This window comes from Scyliorhinus canicula, chromosome 10 (assembly GCF_902713615.1).
Source record: "Scyliorhinus canicula chromosome 10, sScyCan1.1, whole genome shotgun sequence".
Taxonomy (NCBI): domain Eukaryota; kingdom Metazoa; phylum Chordata; class Chondrichthyes; order Carcharhiniformes; family Scyliorhinidae; genus Scyliorhinus; species Scyliorhinus canicula.
In genome coordinates this window covers 40,726,249-40,748,783 of record NC_052155.1, presented here as the reverse complement: position 1 = coordinate 40,748,783, position 22,535 = coordinate 40,726,249, and the positions used below count along the sequence as shown (strand labels likewise).

The 22,535-nt window shown below is 47.4% G+C and overlaps 1 protein-coding gene across 1 annotated transcript in view; it reads left to right on the top strand.

Annotated features, from left to right (window-relative positions):
• Positions 1-22,535, top strand: part of LOC119972311 (CCN family member 4-like) — a 115,399-nt gene that overhangs the window by 70,833 nt on the left and 22,031 nt on the right. Inside the window, exon 2 of the mRNA XM_038808815.1 lies at positions 15,785-16,073. Within this exon, the coding sequence (XP_038664743.1) occupies positions 15,785-16,073 (289 nt within the window). The remainder of the gene's footprint in view (positions 1-15,784; positions 16,074-22,535) is intronic.

The following is a 22,535-nucleotide window of genomic DNA, read 5'->3' as shown; positions in this document are numbered from 1 at the left end:
GGAGGGCCAGGCCTCCCACATTTCTCCTCCTTTGTAAGACTTTTGTCCTAATCCTTGGCCTTTTTGCGCCCCCCCCCCCCTCCCCCCCACCTCTCCCACACACACACAAACGGCATGATTAACTTATCAACTGTGTTAAAAAGGCCTTGAGAATGTCGACTGGGAGGGATCTGAACAGAACGAGGAACCTGGTCAGCACGTTCATCTTGATCGTCTGCATTCTGCCTACAGGGGAGCATGCCAGTGGGCCCCACCTCTGCAGATCTTTTTAACTTCCTCCGCCAGACTGGTCAGGTTCCATTTGTGGATCTGTGTCCAGTCATGGGCTATTTGGATCCCCAGGTAGCGGAATTTGGTCTGGGCCAGTTTGAATTGGCAGTCCCCTCAGCTCTGCTCCTCCCCACTGAGTGTTCACAGGGAAGTTTTCGCTCTTACTAAGATTAAGCTTGTAACCTGAGAAGGGTCCGAACATCTTAAGGAGTTTCATTACTCCTTCCATGCTGGCCAGGGGGTTCAAGATGTAGAGGAGCAGGTCGTCTGCATAGAGTGAGTTCTCCTGATCCGCGGCCTTCTCTTTCAGCATCCCCTGGTTTGCCACCAACTTTGCCACCTCCATCTCCGATGAGGCGATCTGGTTGCACTGGTCGGTTGCTGCCTTCTCCAGCTCCCTGATGGTTGCCTCCTGTGCCTCCAGTCATTGCTCCGTCTTTTCCAGTACCACCTTGAAGGGGGCCAGAGTGTCCGCAACCGTCACTTTCACTGTTGTCATCATCTCTAGTTTGATGGTGTCCCTGTGCATTAGGAGGTCCATCCATTCGCTTGTCGGGGGTAGTCGGCCATGTGCCTTGGTGACTCAGCCTGCTCGGGTGCAACCAGCTCCGTCCCACTCCACGTACCTGTCACATCGGCCCTTCCTTGCTTTCCCGGCTTTTACTGATCCTGCCGTCTTTTCGGCCCAATAGAATTGTTTGAGGGCATTTTTCGGTACCTGTGATCATCTTGAAGGACGATGGGAGAATTTTTCACAAACTTAATAACCTATTTTGGAGCTAAAAATTCGAAATTCAAACTTCCAGAAGGAGGGCCACCTTTCCTGCGTCCACTTAGTGCATCCCCGTCACCAGAAATCCCACTGTAAGGCTTTTTGATGAAATGAGATTCTGGACAGATTAATAAGGAAGAATCCATGGAGCGCAAAACTGCACAGCTCGACCACAGCCAATAATGTATCTGAGAGGAATTTCTAAAACTGGGCAGCTGAGGTTTAAGTCGTTATCAGAACTCAGAGAAGTGCCTAATTGTTTCCACCCATTAAAAACTGGAACTCATTTATCACCAGATGTAAAGCTCTTGTGTCGAATGCTGTAAAATAGATGTTCCTAGCTGGCAAAATCCAAACCTTTATCTGATGTGTTTGAGTAGAGGAATTTCACACTTCCTGATTCATATGCTTTTCTGATGCCAACAGACTTGGCGAGACTTCTAAACTACATCAATCACCGTGAGCACTAAAAGGCCTGTTTATCTGGGCGAGCTGTCAAACCTTCGTTTACACCACACCTGCATTAACCTCCAAAATGTGGGCCCAAGCCTAATTAGGCCAATTCAGATTAAAGCAGAATTCAGGCTCAATTTGGATGTTTTAGTCACTTCACAGCATTGTCTTTTGTTAAACTCTTCAAAAGCTGTGTGAACTGTGGCTCAGTCAGAGCACTCTTTCCCCTGAGTCCAAAGTTGTGAGATCAAAGCTGACTTCCAGACACTTGAGTGCAATGTCTAAGCTGACAGTTTGATGGGGTACAGGAAGAACCGCTGCACTGTCAGAAATGCCACCTTTCAGGTACAAAGCACACTGAGGTATTGTCTATTGTCTCAGGTGAGTGCAAAAGATCCCACAGCACTATTAAAAGAAAAAAGTATCTTGGCCAATCCATAATATGCTGTCCAATAGTTACCCCTTAATCAACATTGCTGGAATAGATAATAAGGTCCTTTTGCTGTTACATTTTGTGTGACCTTGCTATGAACAAACTGACCATTGCATGTCTCATATTACACCAGGGTAGCACTGTCAGGGTGCCAGGCTGGCAGTGCCGAGGTGCCCAGTGCCAGAGAGTGTTTTGGGGTGCCACCCGGCCCTGTCCCCGACCAGCCGAGGGTTTCTGATGATCCGAGGGCCCCCCCCAAACCAGTGCCATTATGACTGGTCTACATTTGTGGAAACCAGTACTAAATGGCGCCCGTTGAAGTCTCCAAGCGTGAGGTCCCAGGCGCTGGGAGTATCCCGCAAACACATTTAAATTAGTATAATGGATCATTAAAATGGGCAGATCTGGATCACACCCAGTGAGGGCGAGGTCCAGATCTTAATGTCTCAAGAGATTTTGTTAAAGGCATTTTGAGCGTCACAAATCTCGCCTTTTGCGAGGTTCAACAGCCTAATTCCGACACCAAATCAGGAGCGACAAGGTTAAATCGTGCCACTGATTATAAAAGGAACCTGGATTAAGATGGATTAATCCCTGGATAGTTAAAATCTGAAAAGTAAATATTAGTACTTATATAACACCTTTCACTAGCTCCAGATTTTAAAAGCACTTTGCAGCCAATAAAGTATTGTTGTAATATAGGACACTTGAACACATTGCACTGTGGAGCAACATGACCTCAAGTGCGGAACTTTTGATTCCAAACGCATTACCCTGGATAGTTGCCAAAGGCTTCATCGCTTCTTCACAGAACAAAATAAAGATATCGCGCTGATAGTGCTGTTAAAACAAGAATGCTCCAATCCATCAGTGGCTCAGTGAGTGGGTCAACCAGTCAGATCAGTAAGGTCCCAGGTTCAGAGTTCTGTCATTGACCATGGTCTGTGCATTAGTAAGATGAGAGTTAAATACGGTTTCTGCTCCTTTTCTTCACGCAGTGATCCCTGCTGCAAAGTGTGTAGATATCGGGTGTGGTTTACATTCCCCATTTACATCCACGCTGGTACAGGCTGCCACATGCAGGAAGAAGGTGTGAAATACTAGATAGCAGCTAGCTCCTGTGGGACCACTCTGCAGTGAAGCATCTACACCTTCAAGAAGGGAAGAATGCTGGAGTCCAAAGTGTTGTACAACATTTTAATTTTAAGCTTAATGTATTTCACTGTGCTCACCCAATGCACTGGTTTACACTTTTAGGAACATAAGGCCATATAAATTAGGAGCAGGAGTAGACCACAAGGCTCATACAGCCTGCTCCGCCATTCAATATGATCATTGGCTGATCTTCGTCTCCAACTCCACTGATTCGCCAATTCACCATATCGCTCGATTCTGTGAGAGGCCAAAACCTTTATTATCCCAGCTTTAACTGTATTCAACATTGGACCGTCCATAGCCCCCGGGGGGCAGAGAATTCCAAAGATTCACAACCCTTAAAGTGAAGACATTTCTCCTCATTTCAATCCTAAATGATCAGCCCCTTCTCCTGAGGCTGTGCCCTGTGTTTTAGATTCCCCGTCCAATGGAAACCGTTTCCCAGGGTCCACCCTGTCAAGCATCATCAGAATTTTGTATGTTTCAATGAAGTTGCCTCTCATTTTTCTAAACTCCTGAGAAAATAAACCCAATTTACTCAGCCTCTCATCACAGGATAACACCCTCACTCCAGGGACTGATTTAGTAAACCCTCACTTGTACCACCTCTAATGCAAGTATTTCCTTTCTTAAACGTGAAGACCAAAACTGCACACAGTATTCCTGCTGCATTCTCACCAAAACCCTGTACAACTCTGGCAAGACTTCTTTATTCCTGTGCTCTAATCCCCTTGCAATAAAGACCAAGGTGCCAATTGCCTTCCTGATTGCTTGCTGCACCTGAAGCTAACTGATTGCGTTCCTTCTTTTGGCACACCCAAGTTTCTTTGAAAAATAACATGTACAAATTTCTCACCCTTCTTTGAAAAATATTTTGCTTTTCTATTCTTACGACAGAAGTAAATAACTTCACTATATTATACTCCATCTGCCATCTTGTTGCCCACTCACCTAACCTGTCCATGTCTCTTTGCAGCCTCTGTGTGATCCCCACAGCTTACTTTCTACCTTGTTTGGTATCTTCAGCAAACGTAGATACATCACTCACTGTCTCTTTATCTGAGTCATTAATATTGATTGTAAATAGCTAAGGCTCGATCCACTGATCTTGTGGCACTCCACCATTCACTGCCTGCCAAGTTGAAAAAGCCCTATTTATTCCCACTCTCTTTTTTTATCCATTAAACTATCCTCTATCCATGCAAATATTTTACCCCAAACTTCGTGAGCCCTTATTGTGCCTGTTACTCTTTTGTGTGTCACCTTAGCGAATGCCTTTTGGAAATCCAGGTATACTACATCTATAAAGGTAAAGACTCCATAGTCCCAGATGACCATAGGCTGCTTTCCCCTTTGAGGGGGAGAGCTAACTGGTGGTGATTTAACCTGAGAATCACCGCACCTCAAGTGAGGGGTAAGGTTGAGAATGGATATTGCTGGTCGAGGAACGTGAACCCACACTGCTGGCCTTGTTCTACATCACAAACCAGCTGACTAGCCAAGTGAGCTAAATTGATTCCCCTTTATCTACCCTACTACCACAAGTCCCGAAAGATGTGTTTGTTAGCTGAATTGGACATTCTGAATTCTCCCTCTGTGTACCCGAACAGGCGCCTGAGTGCGGCAATTAGGGGATTTTCTCAGTAATGTCAGTGCAGTGTTAATGTAAACCTACTTGTGACAATAATAAAGATTATTATTAGTTTCATCCTCTGAAAACTCTTAATAAATTTGCCAAATAGGATTTCCCTTTGGCAATACCATGTTAGCTTGTTCGAATCATATTATACTTTTCTAAGTGCATTGCTGAGACTTCTTTAATAATAAATTATAGCATTTTCTGATTTTGGTATCTATAACTGGCCTGTAGTTCACTGCTTTCTCTCTCCTTCCTTTCTTGAAAAGCAGAATGGTCCCACTAGATTGGGAGTTTACCAACATTTACCAACTCCCAATCTAGTTGGACCATCCTTGAATCTAAGGAATTTTGGAAACTCATAGCTGGTACATCCATTATCTCTGCAGCCATCTCTTTCAGAACCCTAAGCTGTAGGCTGTTGGGACCTGAGGATTTGTCAGATTTTTGTCAGTTATGTTTCCCCAATACTTTATCTCTGCTGTTATCCTCAGTCTTTTTAGCCCTAGGTTATTTCTGATATATTATGCCCTGTTTCTAGTATAGAACCTAGGTGGGATTCTCCCAATGGGCGGCTAAGTGCCGACGCCAGAGTAAAAACGGGAGTGTTTTACTCCAGCGTCGGCGCCCGTTCCGGGACCCCATTCTGCGGCCCACAGGGGGGTTGGACAGCGCTGAGCGGTCTCTGCCATCCCAGCTGCCGATCTCAGCCTGAACCCGGCGCCGCGGGGTCCGCGTATGCGCAGTTGAGCCGGCGGCAAATAGTGCATGCACAGTGGCCTACTTCCCCGTGGCGGCCCGGAAGTCAAATGGCGCAGGGCGACAGGAGCCAGCGTGGAGGAAAGGAGGCCGGGGGGCAGAGAGGCCGGCCGGCCGATTGGTGGGCCCCGATCACGTGCCAGGCCACTACGGAGCCCCCCCCCCCCCCACCCCGGGTCATACGGCCCTCCTCCCCCACAGGCCGCACCCGGACCATTCAACGCCGGGGTCCCGCCGGTTCAGAGGATGTTAGAACGGCACCAGCCCAGGATGGAGAGTCAGTGCATACCCTGACCGGCCAATTCTCTGGATTGCGGAGAATTGCATCCCGGCATCGGGGCGGCGTGGCGCGATTCGCACGGCGCCGTGCCGATGCTCCAACCCGGCGGGGGGTCGGAGAATTCCGCCCCTTGTGTCAGACAGCAAAGCTGAATTCTTCCCTCTGGGACTAAGTCCTGTGTCAGAGGCGGGAACTGAGGAGGAAGGTGGGAATCCAGATCATATCATCTGACCCCAATGTCATTAATTATGTACCTGGGGGTTTGCGTCTTTTTCCACGGCACATTCCGCCATCATATCTGGATGTCGTATTGAGAAAGTGCCCGACATCACCGACCCACCTTTTAAGAAAGAAGATGGACCTATTACATAGATTACATAGATTACATAGAATTTACAGTGCAGAAGGAGGCCATTCGGCCCATCGAGCCTGCACCGGCTCTTGGAAAGAGCACCCTACCCAAGGTCCACACCTCCACCCTATCCCCATAACACAGTAACCCCATCCAACACTAAGGGCAATTTTGGACACTAAGGGCAATTTATCATGGTCAATCCACCTAACCCGCACATCTTTGGACTGTGGGAGGAAACCGGAGCACCCGGAGGAAACCCACGCACACACGGGGAGGATGTGCAGACTCCACACAGACAGTGACCCAAGCCGGAATCGAACCTGGGACCCTGGAGCTGTGAAGCGATTGTGCTATCCACAATGCTACCGTGCTGCCCCCACCGATTGAAAAAGAAGCTGCTCCCCCATCTACTGCTGTTGTGTTCCAGGATCCAGGGTTGCTGGTGGCCTCCTTCCTGACCTCTGGAGGCAGTCTCAGGCACTGGTCAGATAAGTCCCAACTTCCACACACCATGTTGTTCCAGACATGTTATGGACCAACTTGTTTTCCCACTGGTGTCACAGAGAATCGGGTGTGGTGGAAGATTCTGGTCAGGCCTTAATCTGCATCCTATTATTGGGATGCAATCAGTTTTACATCAGCCAACAGCAGGTTTCCTGATCTTTACATGCTTCCCACTATTCATTTCATTGTTCATACATTTCAGTCTATTTCCCCAATAAGCCTTAGTCAGTTCTCACCTCATAGCTATGTAATTGGCTTTGGCTACATTTAAGATTTTTCTCTGCGATTGGAGTGTCTCACATTCAAACTTTACTTGGAATTGAATGTTATTATGGTCACTATTTCTTAGTGGATCTTTTACTATGACATTTCTAATTAACTTCATTACACAATGCTAGTTCTAAGATTGGTTTATCCCTCGTCTATTCCATTGCATACTGCTCCAAGAAACCATCACAGAAACATTCTGCAAACTCATCTTCCAGACCATTCTTGATTGTCCCAGTCTATATGAGGGTAAAAGTCCTCCAGAATTATTATATTTCTTTCCTTACAGGCTCGAATAATTTCTTGATTAATGCTCTTCCCAACAATATAACTACTGTTAGGGGGGCCTATAGTATTCTACCAGTATTTTCTGGGGAAGTCTTGTGGCATGGTGGGTAGTGCCCCTGCCTCTCAGCCAGAAGCTCTGGGTTCCAGTCCAATTCCGGGACTTAATGGCCAAGGAAGGTGTATTCGTAACACGGCCAAACAGGTTGAGTGTCAACCTGCAAATCCTTCCAGCATACCAATGGCAGTAAGAGCGGGAGAGACTCCTGGTCAGCCATACTTGATGCAGATTGGCGGCCCTCAAGCTATAAACTTCCGTCAACAGACTAGCAACCTGTTCCAGGGATACCAAGCAGGGAAACTGATGAATGTCTACCTTAGTGCATCACTAGGTCAGGAAGACCAGTGTTTTCTGACTCTTAATCCTAAATGAAAGCAAATTATTTGGAGTGACCAAATAATGGTGGAATAACTAATCACTGTCTTGCTTGATGACCTTTGTCTTGATTAATCTGCTCCGGTCTGATAGAGATTTACTGACAGTTGCATGAAACACGGAACAGATGTAGATGTTAAATGACACTGCAGGTCACTAATGGATTTCACCGCAAGCTTAATTCTGACATCACCACCTCTCCACGCCCACCTTTGAAGTATTGTTTTCTTCTATTCTGTGTTTGTTGTTACTGCACGCTGCTCTCTCACCCTACTTCTGAATTATGGCCTGGGGCTGACTTTCAGACAGCCAGCTACTCATTTGTGGCATAGAATTGCACAGAATCACTGCCTCTGGGCCTTCATTCATGATTTGCATGGCTGCAGGATGTTTTCAAAGTTGCATAACCAGCAGTAAGGTAGTCATGGCTGGGTGCAGTATATAGTACTTTTCCCTCTGAAGTCTGGGAAACTTCAAGTCAAGTATAGTACCTATTTGCCCCACTGATATTGTATAACTCAGCCATCTATATAATATATATTTTCCTTCAATTTATGGAGAGTAACTGAATATTCTATGTAATATGTAGTGATTATCATTTTATTTTCAGGTAGTATATATTTATAATAACTATTAAATTTCATAGAATATGAATAGACTTCAGTTTATGTTAAGTAAACCACATGAACTCTAGCTAACATCCAAGGTAGACGCCGGAATCAGTATAAGACATTTAAGGGTATTGTTACTCCGTATTTGAACAGGAGAGTGTGCATGGCCTCCTTATTGGTAACATTTTATGACTTAAAGGTAAGTGGCTGAATAAGGGGGGAAATGTTTGACTTGGTCTTGGAGAAGAAATAATAAGAAATCTTGAGGTGCTCAAACTAGATTGATTGCTTATCAAGTGCATTTGAGGTTCCAGCCCACAGACGTAGGACCCAGAAGTAACTGTTGTACTAGGAAAAACAATGAGATGTTATCTGGAATTAATTACGATGGGAGGACTGTGGGGGTAAACCGCAGCACCCGGAGGAAATCAACACAGACACGGAGTGAACGTGCAAACTCCACACAGAGAGTTTCCCAAGGCAGGAATTGAACCCGGGCCTCTGGAGCTGTGAGACCGCAGTGCTAACCACTGTGCCGCCGTGCCGCCCATCTTAGATTGTGATCTCAAGCCACCTTTTGTATGTGTTTTGAAAAGCTTGTTTTTAAAGTGTCAATTCATTCTTCCTGCCAGGGGAATAAAAAGCATTATTTGTCAAAAGCTCAGTTTCATGACACAGGAATTTGTGAAATATTGTATTATTCGCAACCATTACCTGAGTCAAACCAGTGTTATATAATCCACATTATAGATCCCCTGCTCTATGGGAACTCCATCAGTGAAAGGGATCTTCGAGATTTCAGACCCCGTGTGCCTTATTGAGATCCAGGAGAGGGGTATGTGTATGGGCGAGGAGTGGAATTGGAAGATGAAGTTGAAGGAAGTGAAGAAGACACAAAAGTAATTGGAGGTTGAGGAAGATGGGTTGAGATTAAATTCAAAAGCACCGGGGATACAAAATCACAGCTCCATGTCAGAGGACAGCAACAGGGCGGATTTATAATGGAAGCAAAATACTGTGGATGCTGGAAATCTGAAAGAAAAACAGAAAATGCTGGAAACACTCAGCAGGTCAGGCAGTATCTGTGGACGGAGAAACAGAAATAACAGTTGATTAAACATTGAGGGTGGGCTAGCCACGACCCGTGACAAGAATGAGCATAGCTCCAAACAGCTGGCGTGTCCTTTAATTTATTGGCCAACAGGCTTTTAATTCTTATGAGACAAGAGCTCTGCCCCCGTCCAGTAGGAACTCCCACCTCGAGAGCTACTGGCCAATTGGAGTACAGCAGATCAGCAGTACTGGCAGAGTCACAAGTTGTGTCCTCAAGCTAATTGTGTACTGGCTGTGTCAGGATGCAGCTCAAACACATTGGATTGTAAATAAACCATATGCACAGCAAATATTGGCAATTCATAGCTGATGAGTCAGGATCTGAATGAGAAAACAGGTTAGTGTTTTGAGTGGTTTTTGGCTCTGATCAGCTATGGGGATCTATGGTTTTCTTCCTGACTGACTGAATTTTATTCATGGACGAAGTTAAGTGACAGACATTTGGCCTGGAATCTACTGGAGACTGGGTGAATTTCTCTTTCCTCTCCTTAGTCAATCATCTCCATTCTCAGCCAGCTTTCCAGTACAGGTGGTACAAGTGTGGTTTCAATGTTCCTGAGGAATCATCAAACGAGTCATGCGCTCAGTGCTCTTTTATAGCACAATATTTTCACTCTTGTAGCTTTCTTCCCCTTCACATCCACCACCCTCTTAGCCAGCAGGTTCAGGGTCATAGCCACTCACTGCAGAAAAAAGGCTTTCTCTCACATCCCCCGCATCCCTTGCCTAAAAACCTTAAATCTGTATCTTCTGGTCCATGCACTTTGTGAACAGCTTTTCTTTGGCTACCTTAACCTGTCATAATCTTGTATGCCTCTCTCAGATCTCCCCCATGATCTTCTTTACTTCAAGGACTTTTGCCACCCTAACCTTCGAGCTAAAATCCCTCATCCTTCGAATCATTCTGGTCAATCCCCTCTCCATCCTCCCAAAGACATTGGGCGAGATTTTCTGGCCACTCATGCTGGTGGGATCTCCCAATCCCGCCGACAGCGCACGATCGCCACGGGTTTCCTGGCGACAAGGGTGAATTCAACGGGAATCCCCATTGACATCGGCAGGACCAGGAGATCCCTTCCCCAGCCAATGGAGGACTGCCTCCGGCCACCATAAAACACGCAGCAGATTGTTGTCTAAATGCTGCCCAATCACATCCTCTCTAAAGTGCGGTCACCAGAACTGGACGCAATAATCTAGTTGTGGCCTAACCAGAGCTTTATAAATATTCAGCATAACTTCCCTGGTTTTGTACTCAACGGCACTATTTAATGTTAGTACAATAAGTGATGCTCTCTGAGTTTATAGCTTTACCACATTGCAAGGATAAAGTCGAGGGAGCTTCACTCTGCAGCTAACTTATGCTCTATTTGTTCTAGAAATGAAATGAAAATCGCTTATTGTCACGAGTAGGCTTCAATGAAGTTACTGTGAAAAGCCCCTAGTCGCCACATTCCGGTGCCTGTCCGGGGAGGCTGGTACGGGAATCGAACCGTGCTGCTGGCCTGTTTGGTCTGCTTTAAAAGCCAGCGATTTAGCCAAGTGAGCTAAACCAGCCCCTTGATTCTGGCTTGACTCTGACACTGAATGCAGAAGCTGAGAAAACATTAGATTTCCCATCTTAAGTATCGCATCTTCATGAGCACAGAATTCACCAGGGCTGTTTTGTGTTTAAATTTATATCCTATGGATATGTCTACACAAGGACCTCCTTGCAAAATATGGCATTCATTATAGTTGCCATCCTCTTTACTCTTGAAGTAGTAATTCAAGAAGGAGTGCCACTTGCTTTTCATGAATGATGATATTCTTTGAATAGTGCCTTAGGATTTTTTTTACATGGAAATGCATAGAATGTACAGCACAGAAACAGGCCCAGAAGCAGGCCCAACAAGTCCTTGCTGGCCATCTTGCACATCTCACACCTCCTCCATATCAGTCAATTTCCTTCTCCATCATAAGCATTTGTACTATTCACCTTCACTCCTTGCTGTAGCAAGTTCCGCACTCGTACCACTCACTGGGTGAAAGAGGTTTCTTCTGGATTCCCTATTTGCTCTCTTGGTGACCATCTTATACAATAACCTCTAGTTTGGCTTTTCTCTGCAGTCTCAGCTGTTCTATCCACCTGAAAAGTTTCACATCCCAGCTGAAAGGTGGCACCTTCAACAATACAGCACCAAATAGCCTCAATTATGTGGTCAAACCCTGGAACACAATTGAGAGCTAGCAGAGATAGTGCAGTCTGTAATTTTTTTGTAACAATTTCGAGATTGGCTGGGGCTGTCTGCTCAATCCTGTCTATTCTTACATATTTGCTGAATGATTTTATGTAGTCATTGCCATTCCTCAGTGGATTGCATTTTCTGTATTCACTACAATAGTCTATAAATGCAAAATTAAAATCTACTTATTACTAATGACGACAGGATTCTCTTTTCTTGGCAGCAGCACAACCCCGTCCACGGGTTTCTCAGCGGCATGGGGTAACTTCAATGGAAAATCCCATTAACAAGTGACGGGAAGCGAGAATCCCGCCACCAGCGAATGGCGTGCCGCTGAGAATCAGGCAGATGGGGGACCACAATCCAGTCCAATGTGTTTTTCTTCCATGCACTTGCAATCTTTTTTTATGCAAAGGTTGATTCAGCTTTTATTCCCAGTTTTCTTGACCCTCCCTGAAGCCTTGGAATGTCCTCACACAAAGTCAACAAGATAACAATTAGAGATAGGGGAGCTCTGAATATTTCTTCCTTCTGCCCTCCCTAGGCCAGAGGCACTGAGGCCAAGTCATTGTGACCTGACTGAGATCACCTCACTCATTGCAGATAAGGAGCCAAAACCAGAATGATTTGGTGAAAAAAATGAAACAATGACCCAAAGAGCCTGCTGTCACTAATGTTGACGCACATCTCCACCATTTACATCTGCCAAGTGAAAGGAACACCCAATCAAATAAAACTCTTGTTATTTTATTGAAATCATTCTAATTCAATCAGCAGCTGGTGTCATAGGGTGCATTTTTAGGTTTGGATGTCGAGCGCGCTCCCACCCATTTCCCCTCCCAATACTTATGTAAAATATGGCGTGATGATGTTGGGTTGCCAACTGGCCTCTGATAGTACGGGAGTGGGGCAGACTCTGAAATTAGCCCTCCGGCCATTTTTTAAAATGAATTAATGAGTCATTAAGATTGTCCACAACACAATTTTACGTTGCAGCTGGATTTTTCGGGCATCAGATCTAAAAGGGTTTTGGAATCATGTGCCAGCTAATAGGCGATGGCACAGTTGGGCGGAGGACAAGTCCTGCCACTGGGACCATATTTGAATGTGGCAACAGATTTTGCTGGGGAATGTGAATGTAGCCCCATCCATCATGCAAATCAGCCTCCCATCCATTGACTCTATCTATTATTCCCTCTGCCTCGGAAAGGCAGCCAGCATAATTAAGGACCCCACGCACTCTGGACATACTCTCTTCCACCTTCTTCCGTCAGGAAAAAGATACCAAAGTTTGAGGTCAAGTACCAACAGACTCAAGTACAGCTTCTTCCCTGCTGCCATCAGACTTTTGAATGGACCTACCTCGTATTAAGTTGATCTTTTCTCTACACCCTAGCTATCACTGTAACATTATATTCTGCAGTCTCTCCTTACTACCCTATGTAGGGTATGCAGTGTCTGTACAGCATGCAAGAAACAACACTTTTCACTATATACTAATACATATGACAATAATAAATCAAATCAAAATGTAGCAGTGACTGTATGATCTTTAGTGACATTTTATAAAAATAAATCTTTTTCATGCCTTCAAAATTATGAATAAAGAGTGAATCCGAGAACTGGGGTCCTTACAATTCTATCCGTGACCAGAACATTACCCCATTGCTGCAAGGTGCACCAGCCTGCAACGTCAATTCTCAGAACCCTCACACCAAGGTGTTATTCATTTTACCATGTGAATTTAACCCGAACAAAATCAGGATTACCAGATTTATTTTTAAAACATCAGCCATGATCTTATTGAATGACAGAGCAGGCTTGAGGGGCCGAACAGCCAACTTCTGCTTCTGTTTCGCATGGACATATGTTCAGATTGATAGAGGTTACCAGTTTCAGTGCACTGCAGAATAGTGCAATGGTGAACATAGGCAGTTATTATCTGTTACATTACTTTCATAAACAGAGCAGGCGTGAACTGATACATTCTAGTCACATGGGAGTTTTATCTATCTGTTTATGCTTATTAAAGTTATCAGTGGTGGGGAATGGAAGTTCAGACATTTTTCTGTCAGCATCAAACATTCCCAGGTCAGGTAGTAACACTCTTATATTCAGCACTGAGTAACGCTGTCCCACTTCCCTGTTAAGAATACCCACTGTTGCACAAGTGGGACATTACCAGCTTCCACATCACCCTATCTGACTCAGACTGACTGGTATGGGAATTTGTGTTGGCACAATAATAGTGGTAATCTGAGATTATGGGGGCGATTCTCCGAGCCCCGCGCCGGGCCAGAGAATCGCTGCAACCACGCCACGACGCCCCGACGCCGGCGCGTGATTCCCAGAGGTGCATAGAATCGGCACCATTTGCGCCGGCGGGTTTGGCGCAATGCCGGCCGTGGGCCGCTGGATTCGGTGGGGCCGCCGATTCTCCGGCCCGGATGGGCTGAGTGGACGCGCAGATCCGACAGAGACCCACCGGCGCCATTCACCCCTGGTCGCTGCCGGCGGGAACTCTGTGCGAACGGTCGGGGGGCGGCCTGTGGGGAGGGGGGCTCATTCACCAAGGGCGGCCTGTGGGGGCCAGAATCGGTCGTACCCGGGCCTGGTTAGCGCCGTCGTGAAACGCGACGGCGTTCACGACGGCACGAACACTTGGGCTCCATATTGGATAATTGCCTCCTATATATTCCCTGAAACAGCTCTAGTGTAAATTTGAGCACAGTTTTGTGATGTGAAGACTGGGTGGAGCCTGCACGAATTTATAAAAGGGGAGGCAGTGGAATAGCGGTATTGTCACTAGACAATTGGGAAACATCTGGGGACCCCGCTTCAAACCCCATCCCGGCAGATGGTGAAATCCGAATTGAATTTAAAAATCTGCAGTTTAGAAGTATAATGGTGACCATAGTGAATCGTTGTAAAAACGTGTCAGGTTCACTAATGTCCTTTAGGAAATAAAATCTGTCTACCTTACCTGGTCTGGCCTACAATTAGGGGCTGGTTTAGCACAGGGCTAAATCGCTGGCTTTGAAAGCAGACCAAGGCAGGCCAGCAGCACAGTTCAATTCCCGTGCCAGCCTCCCCAAACAGGTGCCGGAATGTGGCGACTAGGGGCTTTTCACAGTAACTTCATTTGAAGCCAACTTGTGACAATAAGCAGTTTTCAAATGACTCCAGATCCAGCAGTGTGGTTGACTCTGACGTGCCCTCTGAAATGGAGGGCAGTTGGAGTTGGGCAGTACTGGCTCGCCCAGCCAGCAAAGCTCACATCTGGTAAATTATTTTTTAAAAAATTAACAGAGGAACCACAGGGAAAAAGTCGGGGTTGGATTCTGAAGTGAAAGGACAGGTAGTAATTATGCCACCTTATCCCTCAATGTGAATATGTTGGTTGTGGAGATAAATATTGTACACTGGGGAGATTTCTACCGCGCTTCTTCTACAAGCATCATGAAACAGTGTCCACTTAGAGGGCAGACAGAACTTCGGTTTGAAGCTTAATCTGAAAGACAATACTCTGACTGTGTACTCGAAGCATCACTAGAATGGATTTTATTTTCAAGTCTCCAAAGTGGGACCTGAACCATCTGACTCTGAGGCAGGAGCTCTACTCACTGGCCATGGATGAACACTGGGCCCGGTACTTAATTTAGATACTCAGCCTTCCTCTTGTTCCTAGTTCCTCTCTTCCTCTATAGATGTTGAGTCGTGCGAGGGAAGATGACCAACCAATTTCTGGTACCTCATTGAAATGATCATTACTTAAAATGGTGCAATAACGTCTTTATGTGGCATTTGACTTTATGCAGTGAGTGGCATTGCCTACGAGTGTGCAGGAAGCAGAGACAATGAATGATTTCAAAGGGAAACTCGAGTAATTGAGGGAAATAAACTTACAGAGCTACAGGGAGAGTGTGGGGGAATGGGACTGATTGGTTTTCTCTACAGAGAGCCACAATGGAGTTGATGGGATGAATGGCCTCCTGCTGTGCTATTATAACTCTGGATCATGATCAGGAGTGATCATCCTACCTGCTCTCCCTCCCCTTTTCACAGTCTCAATAGATCTATGGTTTGTAAAATCTCAATTCCTGAACCCAGCTGATATTAGTTAACTCAGGCTAGGGATACAACCTGACATGTTCCAGGGACTGAGCTGTCACTGAAGGCTCTGTTGCAGCTCAACACCTCACCGTTTTTAACTCTGTTATCTCTTCCACACAGGGTCTCACCCAGAATTCCAAGGAAGCTTCAGAGGGCAACGAGAACTCAATAGACTTTGTCCACCCGTATAACCGCACGCAATATTGTCACTGGCCCTGCCAGTGTCCGAAACGTATGCCTAGGTGTCCACCTGGAGTGAGCTTGGTGATGGATGGCTGCGAGTGTTGTAAGGCATGTGCCAAGCAGCTGCGGGAGAACTGCACAGAAGCAGACACCTGTGATTACCACAAAGGACTGTACTGTGACTACAGTCAGGACGCCCCTAAATACGAAGTAGGACTTTGTGCATGTAAGTGAAATATATAGACAGGTAACTTACAAAATCAAAACATATATGAGCAATTTAAAGGAATACGTCACATTTGGGGGATAAGGGCTGTTCAGTCAATCTGAAGTGCTAATTCGAAAGGCTCAGGAGCTGCACGGTGGCGCAGTGGGTTAGCCCTGAAGCCTCACGGCGCCGAGGTCCCATGTTCGATCCTGGCTCTGGGTCACTGTCCATGTGGAGTTTGCACATTCTCCCCGTTTTTGCGTGTGTTTCGCCCCCACAATCCCAATGATGTGCAGGGTAGTTGGATTCGCCACGCTAAATTGCCCCTTAGTTGGAAAAAATGAATTGGGTACTTTAAATTTATTTAAAAAAACAAAGGCTGGACGTGGCAACTATTAACTACTTATCAACTTTCAGTAAACCTTCAATGAATGCTACATGAAAGGCTTGCGACATAGTTTAAGGCAATGGGAACCTCTGGGTAAACTCGTACATGGATAAGGAAATCATTGAAAGAAGGGGTGCAGAATTAAGGGTGTGATTTCGGGCTAAGGAACTGCAGGGGTAAGGTTCCCTGGTCATTGATGCTACAGCCTTGACTGTTCCTGCTCTGTGTAAGCAACCGGGATTCAGAAACACATTGGAAGGAAAAATGGGATGCAGAGTTACTGAATGGTTTTCAACTAACGAAGGAAGAGGCTTAAGGAGACCTGGGAATAAAAGCAGAGCCATTGCAGTCAGAAAGTGTAAACTGGCTATAACGTACAGAATTTACACCACGACCTGAGCCAATTGGTCTATGCCAGTGCATATGTTCCACTCAAATTTCCGCCCACCTCTCTAACCCTATCAACATATTCATCAATTCCTTGCTCTCACATGTGCTTATCTATATTCCCATTACCACTGAAAATTCACCTCAACCATTCCATGTGTCAGTGAGCTCCAAATTTATACAGCTCTTTCGGTAAACACATTTCTTCAGAATTTTCTATTGAGAGGATTTAGTCATGAATATTTTACATTCATGGCCCCTAGTCTCCCCCATAAATTGAAATATCTTCACTCTGTCTTCCCTATCAAGCCCCTTCATCAGGATATTTCCCCCCCCACCTCCCCCCCATTAAAGTTAGTGACGTCCTCTGCTGAAAATGTCAACTGCTACTGGAGCCATTCTGGTAGCCCACCAATCCATCACCATAGCAACATGCCTTCATTTATATGAATGACCATTGACAGGCTATTTAACCATAGAAAGCCTCACACTTGAGCCTCTCACCTCAATCATGGCCTCACCAAATATTCACACATGTACACATTTTACAGCATGGGTCATTAGATAGTGATCAGTAGCAGGAACCCAGCCTTATCATTGTCTCCTCTGTTATATTACTCTTTGGTAATATATCGTTACTCTTTGCTTTATATATCCAGAATGGTCTGATGGTGTAATTCTTAAGAAACCACCAATCTTCAACTTAAAGCAAAACAGATTTATTGAATTACAAATTGATTAATATTGAGTTTGCACTATCTACAGAACTATAACTAGTAATCAAGTAATCTATATTAAAGTATTAACTAATTTAAACTACACGTTCTAACTATGCTGTGATCTATCTCTCTAACTCTCTGTTGGCTGGTCACTCCTGGTTGGAAGAGACCCAAGATCCTTTGAGTTCTCATATATATAGTGGAATCTAGGGTTGCCCTCTTGTGTTACACGATAATGTAATCATTAACCCTTTACATGTCTCTATATATATGTGCTGAATCACAACCCTAGTAATTCACACTGTGTTATATTGTATGTGTTGTGTCTATGTATGCTCGGTATACGAGCAGTTGCGCGGCTCTGCCCATAGGGGGAGTTGAGGAGTTTGTACTGGGCTCCACTCTTGGCTCCGCCCATGGTTCCGCCCATGGCTCCTCCCACTAACCGGAAGTATAAAGATCTGCAGTTGTGTGCCTGCTGCCAGTTCATCTCATCGCAGGCAGGCTCAGTTGTAAGACAATTAAAACCACTGTTCACTTCCAACCACGTGTCTTGTGAATTGATGGTCTCATCAATATACAAATCACTATGATGAGACCATCAATTCATGCGACATGTGGTTAGAAGTGAACAGTGGTTTTAATCGTCTTACAACAGAGCCTGCCTGTGACGAGATGAACTCTAGATGAACTGGCAGGCAGGCTCCGACTGCCAAGCTTTATACACCCAGTGGGGGGGGGGACGAGTCATGGGCGGAGCCAAGGGTGGAGCCCAGTACAAACTTCCGTACATTCCCAGTACACCTCCCCCTAGGGGCAGAGCCGTGCAACTACTCGTGTGCCGAGCTTACAAGGGCATGGTACAACATGTGTGATAACAGTGTGAATTATGCTATTATGATTCACCACATTCACCCCCTGTAAAAAAATCAAGTCCGGCGGGGGTGATGGTTTACAGATTGAGCCTGTCCGGTGGTCGAGTTGTCCGTTGTGATCGGCGGAGCACCGGGGTTGAAGTCTCTTCTGGTGGCTGGATGATCACGGTCGGGTGGGGTACGATGACGGACTCCGGGGTGATTCTGTCCGAGCTTCGTACCCGTCTGGTTCGACTGGGGAGTGGGGGCACTGGGAGCTTGTGGGTGCGAGCGCGCGGAACATGTGTAGTGAACTGGTAGGCGCGGGGACGTGGGGTGCTGCGAGTTGGGTGGGATGTAGTGTGAGAGGTACCTTGGCGGTGGTAGTGGTGGGGTTTGATCCTGCAGGCGCTAGGTTCCCGTTAGGGAACTCTATGAAGGGGTATTGGGGGTTTGAGTGTAGGAGGAGCACATTTTCCACAAGCGGGTCAGTTTTGTGTGCCCTGACGTGCTTCCTGAGGAGCACTGGGCCCGGTGTCTTCAACCATGCTAGAAGCGAAACCCCCATGGTAGTACCCCTGGAAAAGGTAAAGAGCTGCTCGTGAGGGGTCTGATTGGTGACGGTAAACAAGAGGGACCTAATAACGTGGAGCGCGTCTGGGAGGACTTCTTGCCAATGGGAGATCAGGAGATTCCTGGACCGGAAGGTCAGTAGGACGGTCTTCCAGACCGTTGCATTCTCCCTCTCCACCTGCCCGTTCCCCCTGGGGTTATAGCTGGTAGTCCAGCTCGAGGCGATGCCCTTGTCGAGCAGGTACTGACGCAGCTCGTCGCTCATGAAGGACGAACCCCGTCGCTGTGTACATAGCTGGGGAAACCAAACAGGGTGAAGATACTATGCAGGGCCCTAATGACTGTGTGGGAGGTCATGTCGGGGCACGGGATAGCAAAAGGGAATCGGGAGAACTCGTCGATGACATTTAGGAAGTACACATTCCGGTTAGTCGAGGGGAGTGGCCCTTTGAAATCGATAGCGAGGCGTTCAAAGGGCCGAGAAGCCTTGATCAGGTGGGCCCTGTCTGGTCTATAAAAGTGCGGTTTGTACTCCGCGCAGATCGGGCAATCCCTGGTGACGGCTTTTACCTCCTCGGTGGAGAAAGGCAGATTTCGGGCTTCGATGTAGTGGGCGAGCCGGGTGACCCCCGGGTGGCAGAGGTCATTGTGGATGGCTTTTAAGCGGCCGCTCTGCATGCTGGCGCACGTGCCGTGGGACAGGGCATCTGGGGGCTCGTTGAGCTTCCCCGGTCGATACAAAATTTTGTATTTGTAGGTGGAGAGCTCGATCCTCCACCTCAGAATTTTATCATTTTTAATTTTAGCCCTTTGCGAGTTGTCAAACATGAAGGCAACCGATCTTTGGTCGGTGATGAGGGTGAATCTTCTACCTGCAAGGTAGTGCCTTCAGTGATGAATAGCCTCCACAATGGCTTGTGCTTCCTTTTCGACCGAGGAGTGTTGAAGTTCCGAAGCGGAGAGGGTATGGGAGAAAAATGCGACTGGTCTCCCTGCCTGATTTAATGTGGCTGCAAGAGCGACCTCTGAGGCGTCGCTCTCAACCTGGAAAGGGACGGATTCATCCACCGCCCGCATGGCCGCTTTGGCGATATCCTCCTTGATGCAGTTGAAGGCCTGACGTGCCTCAGCTGACAGGGGAAAAAGTTTGGCCTTACAGAGTGGGCGGGCTTTGTCCGCATATTGAGGGACCCACTGGGCATAATATGAAAAGAACCCCAGGCACCGTTTGAGGGCCCTGGGACAATGAGGGAGAGGGAGTTCTAAGAGGGGGCGCATACGGTCCTGGTCGGGGCCCAGGACTCCGTTTTCCATGACATAGCCGAGGATGGCTAGTCTGGTTGTGCGGAAAACGCATTTCTCCTTGTTGTCCGTGAGATTAAGCTTCTGGGCCGTCTGGAGAAATCGATTGATGTTGGCATCGTGGTCCTGCTGGTCATAGCCTCAGATGGTGACGTTATCCAAGTACGGAAAGGTGGCCCGCAGCCTGTACTGGTCCACCATTCGGTCCATTGCTCATTGGAACACCGAGACCCCATTTGTGACGCCAAAAGGAACCCGGAGAAAGTGGAAGAGGCCATCGGCCTGTTACTGGCCGCTATGATCCCCTCACGTAGGAGCCTCCGGACCTCGGTTCGAATGAACACCCTGTCCTGTAGGCTGTACCGCCTGCTGCGAGTGGCTACAGGTTTACAGTCCGGAGTGAGATTGGCAAAGAGAGGAGGGGGGGGATTCGCGGTTAGGCTGCAGATAGTGAGCGGGGGTAGAGGTCCACCGAAGCTGAGGGTGAGACTCTTGAGATTGCACTGAAAATCGAGTCCCAGTAAGAGTGGGGCGCAGAGTTCGGGCAGGACGTATAGTTGAAAATTAGAGTAACTAGCACCTTGGATCATTAGAGTCGCGACGGTGCGTCCTTGGATGTGGACAGAGTGGGAACCCGAAGCGACGGAGATAGTTTGCCGTGCAGGAAAAACTGGGAGCGAATAGCGTCTTACCAGATCTGGGTGTACGAAGCTCTCAGTGCTCCCGGAGTTGAAAAGGCACGGTGTACTGTACCCGTTGATTTGGACCGTCGTCATAGAGTTGTGGAGATGTTTTGGGCGCGATTGGTCCAGTGTAACTGCGTTGAGCTGCGGGTCGCCGGCAGCTCAGTCGGCTGCGCTGGGATGGCCCCGCGATGAGTGCCCGCTGAGGTCGCAGTCTTCAATCAAATTTTCCGAGTTTGGAGAGGATGGAGCCCAAGATGGCCGCCCCCGTGGATCGCACATGGTGGGCAGCGAGGAAGATGCCGTCCAAGATGGCGGCCCCCATGAGTCGCACAAGGTCGGCCGCGTGGTGGGGGTCCATCAAGATGGCGGCCCCCATGGATCGCACGTGGTGGGTGGGGGCGGAGTCGGCGTATAGGCCGCAGCGTTCCGGGGCCTGCGGGCCTGCGAGTGCAGAGAGTGGTTGCTTTGTGCCGCGGGAGGGTTAGGGGCTGGGGCCTTCCCTGCCAGACACTCTCTGGCGTAGTGACCTTTTCACCTGCAGCTGCTGCAGGTCGCGTTGTGGGCCGTGCAGTGCTGCCACGGGTGCTGGGACTGGCCATAAATGTGGCAGGCTGGGGCAGCATGGTGGCTGGGCGGCCACGCGGCGCAGGCCTGGGGCAGTCGCTGTTTGGGGGCCCATGACGGGGTCACGGAGTCCGCAGGAAACGAGGTGAGGCTATGAAACGAGACCTCCATAGTTGTAACGTGTTCAACAGTTTCTTCTAAATTTTGAGCCCCTTTCTCCAGCAGTCGCTGGGGCACGTAATTCGATCTAAGGCCTGCAACAAAGACATCGCGGACAGCAAGTTCTCTATGTTCAGCAGCATTTACTGCCTGGTAATTACAGTCCCGGGAAAGGTTTTTAAGTCTCTTAGAAATTCTTCTAGCGATTCTGTGGGGTGCTGGCGGCGAGTTGTAAAAACGTGGCACGCGTAGACCTCATTGACGGGCCTCACATACATTTTGTCGAGTAGGGCCAGGCCTCTGTATGTGAGCCGGTACAATTTAACTGAGTAGATATACGATGGCTCACCCTTGCGTGCAGTAGGCTGAGTTTCTGCTCCTCCGTCGTTTCTGGGGTGCTTGCTTCAGCCAGGTAGGCCTTAAAACATCGGAGCCAATGCGAAAAGATTTATTTCGCCTCTGCATCCTGTGGGTCGAGTTCCAGTCGATCAGGCTTGAGGGCTGATTCCATAGTCGTTCCTTACTGTTTCTTAAGACGATTAAATTGATGAGACCATCAATTCACTGCGACATGTGGTTAGAAGTGAACAGTGGTTTTAATCGTCTTACTACAGAGCCTGCCTGTGACTGAGATGAACTCTAGATGAACTGGCAGGCAGGCTCCGGCTGCCAAGCTTTATACAACCAGTGGGGGGGGGAGAAGTCATGGGCGGAGCCAAGGGTGGAGCCCAGTACAAACTTCTGTACATTCCCAGTACACCTCCCCCTAGGGGCAAAGCCGCGCACTGCTCGTGTGCCGAGCTTACAGAGACATGGTACAACATGTGTGATAACAGTGTGAATTATGC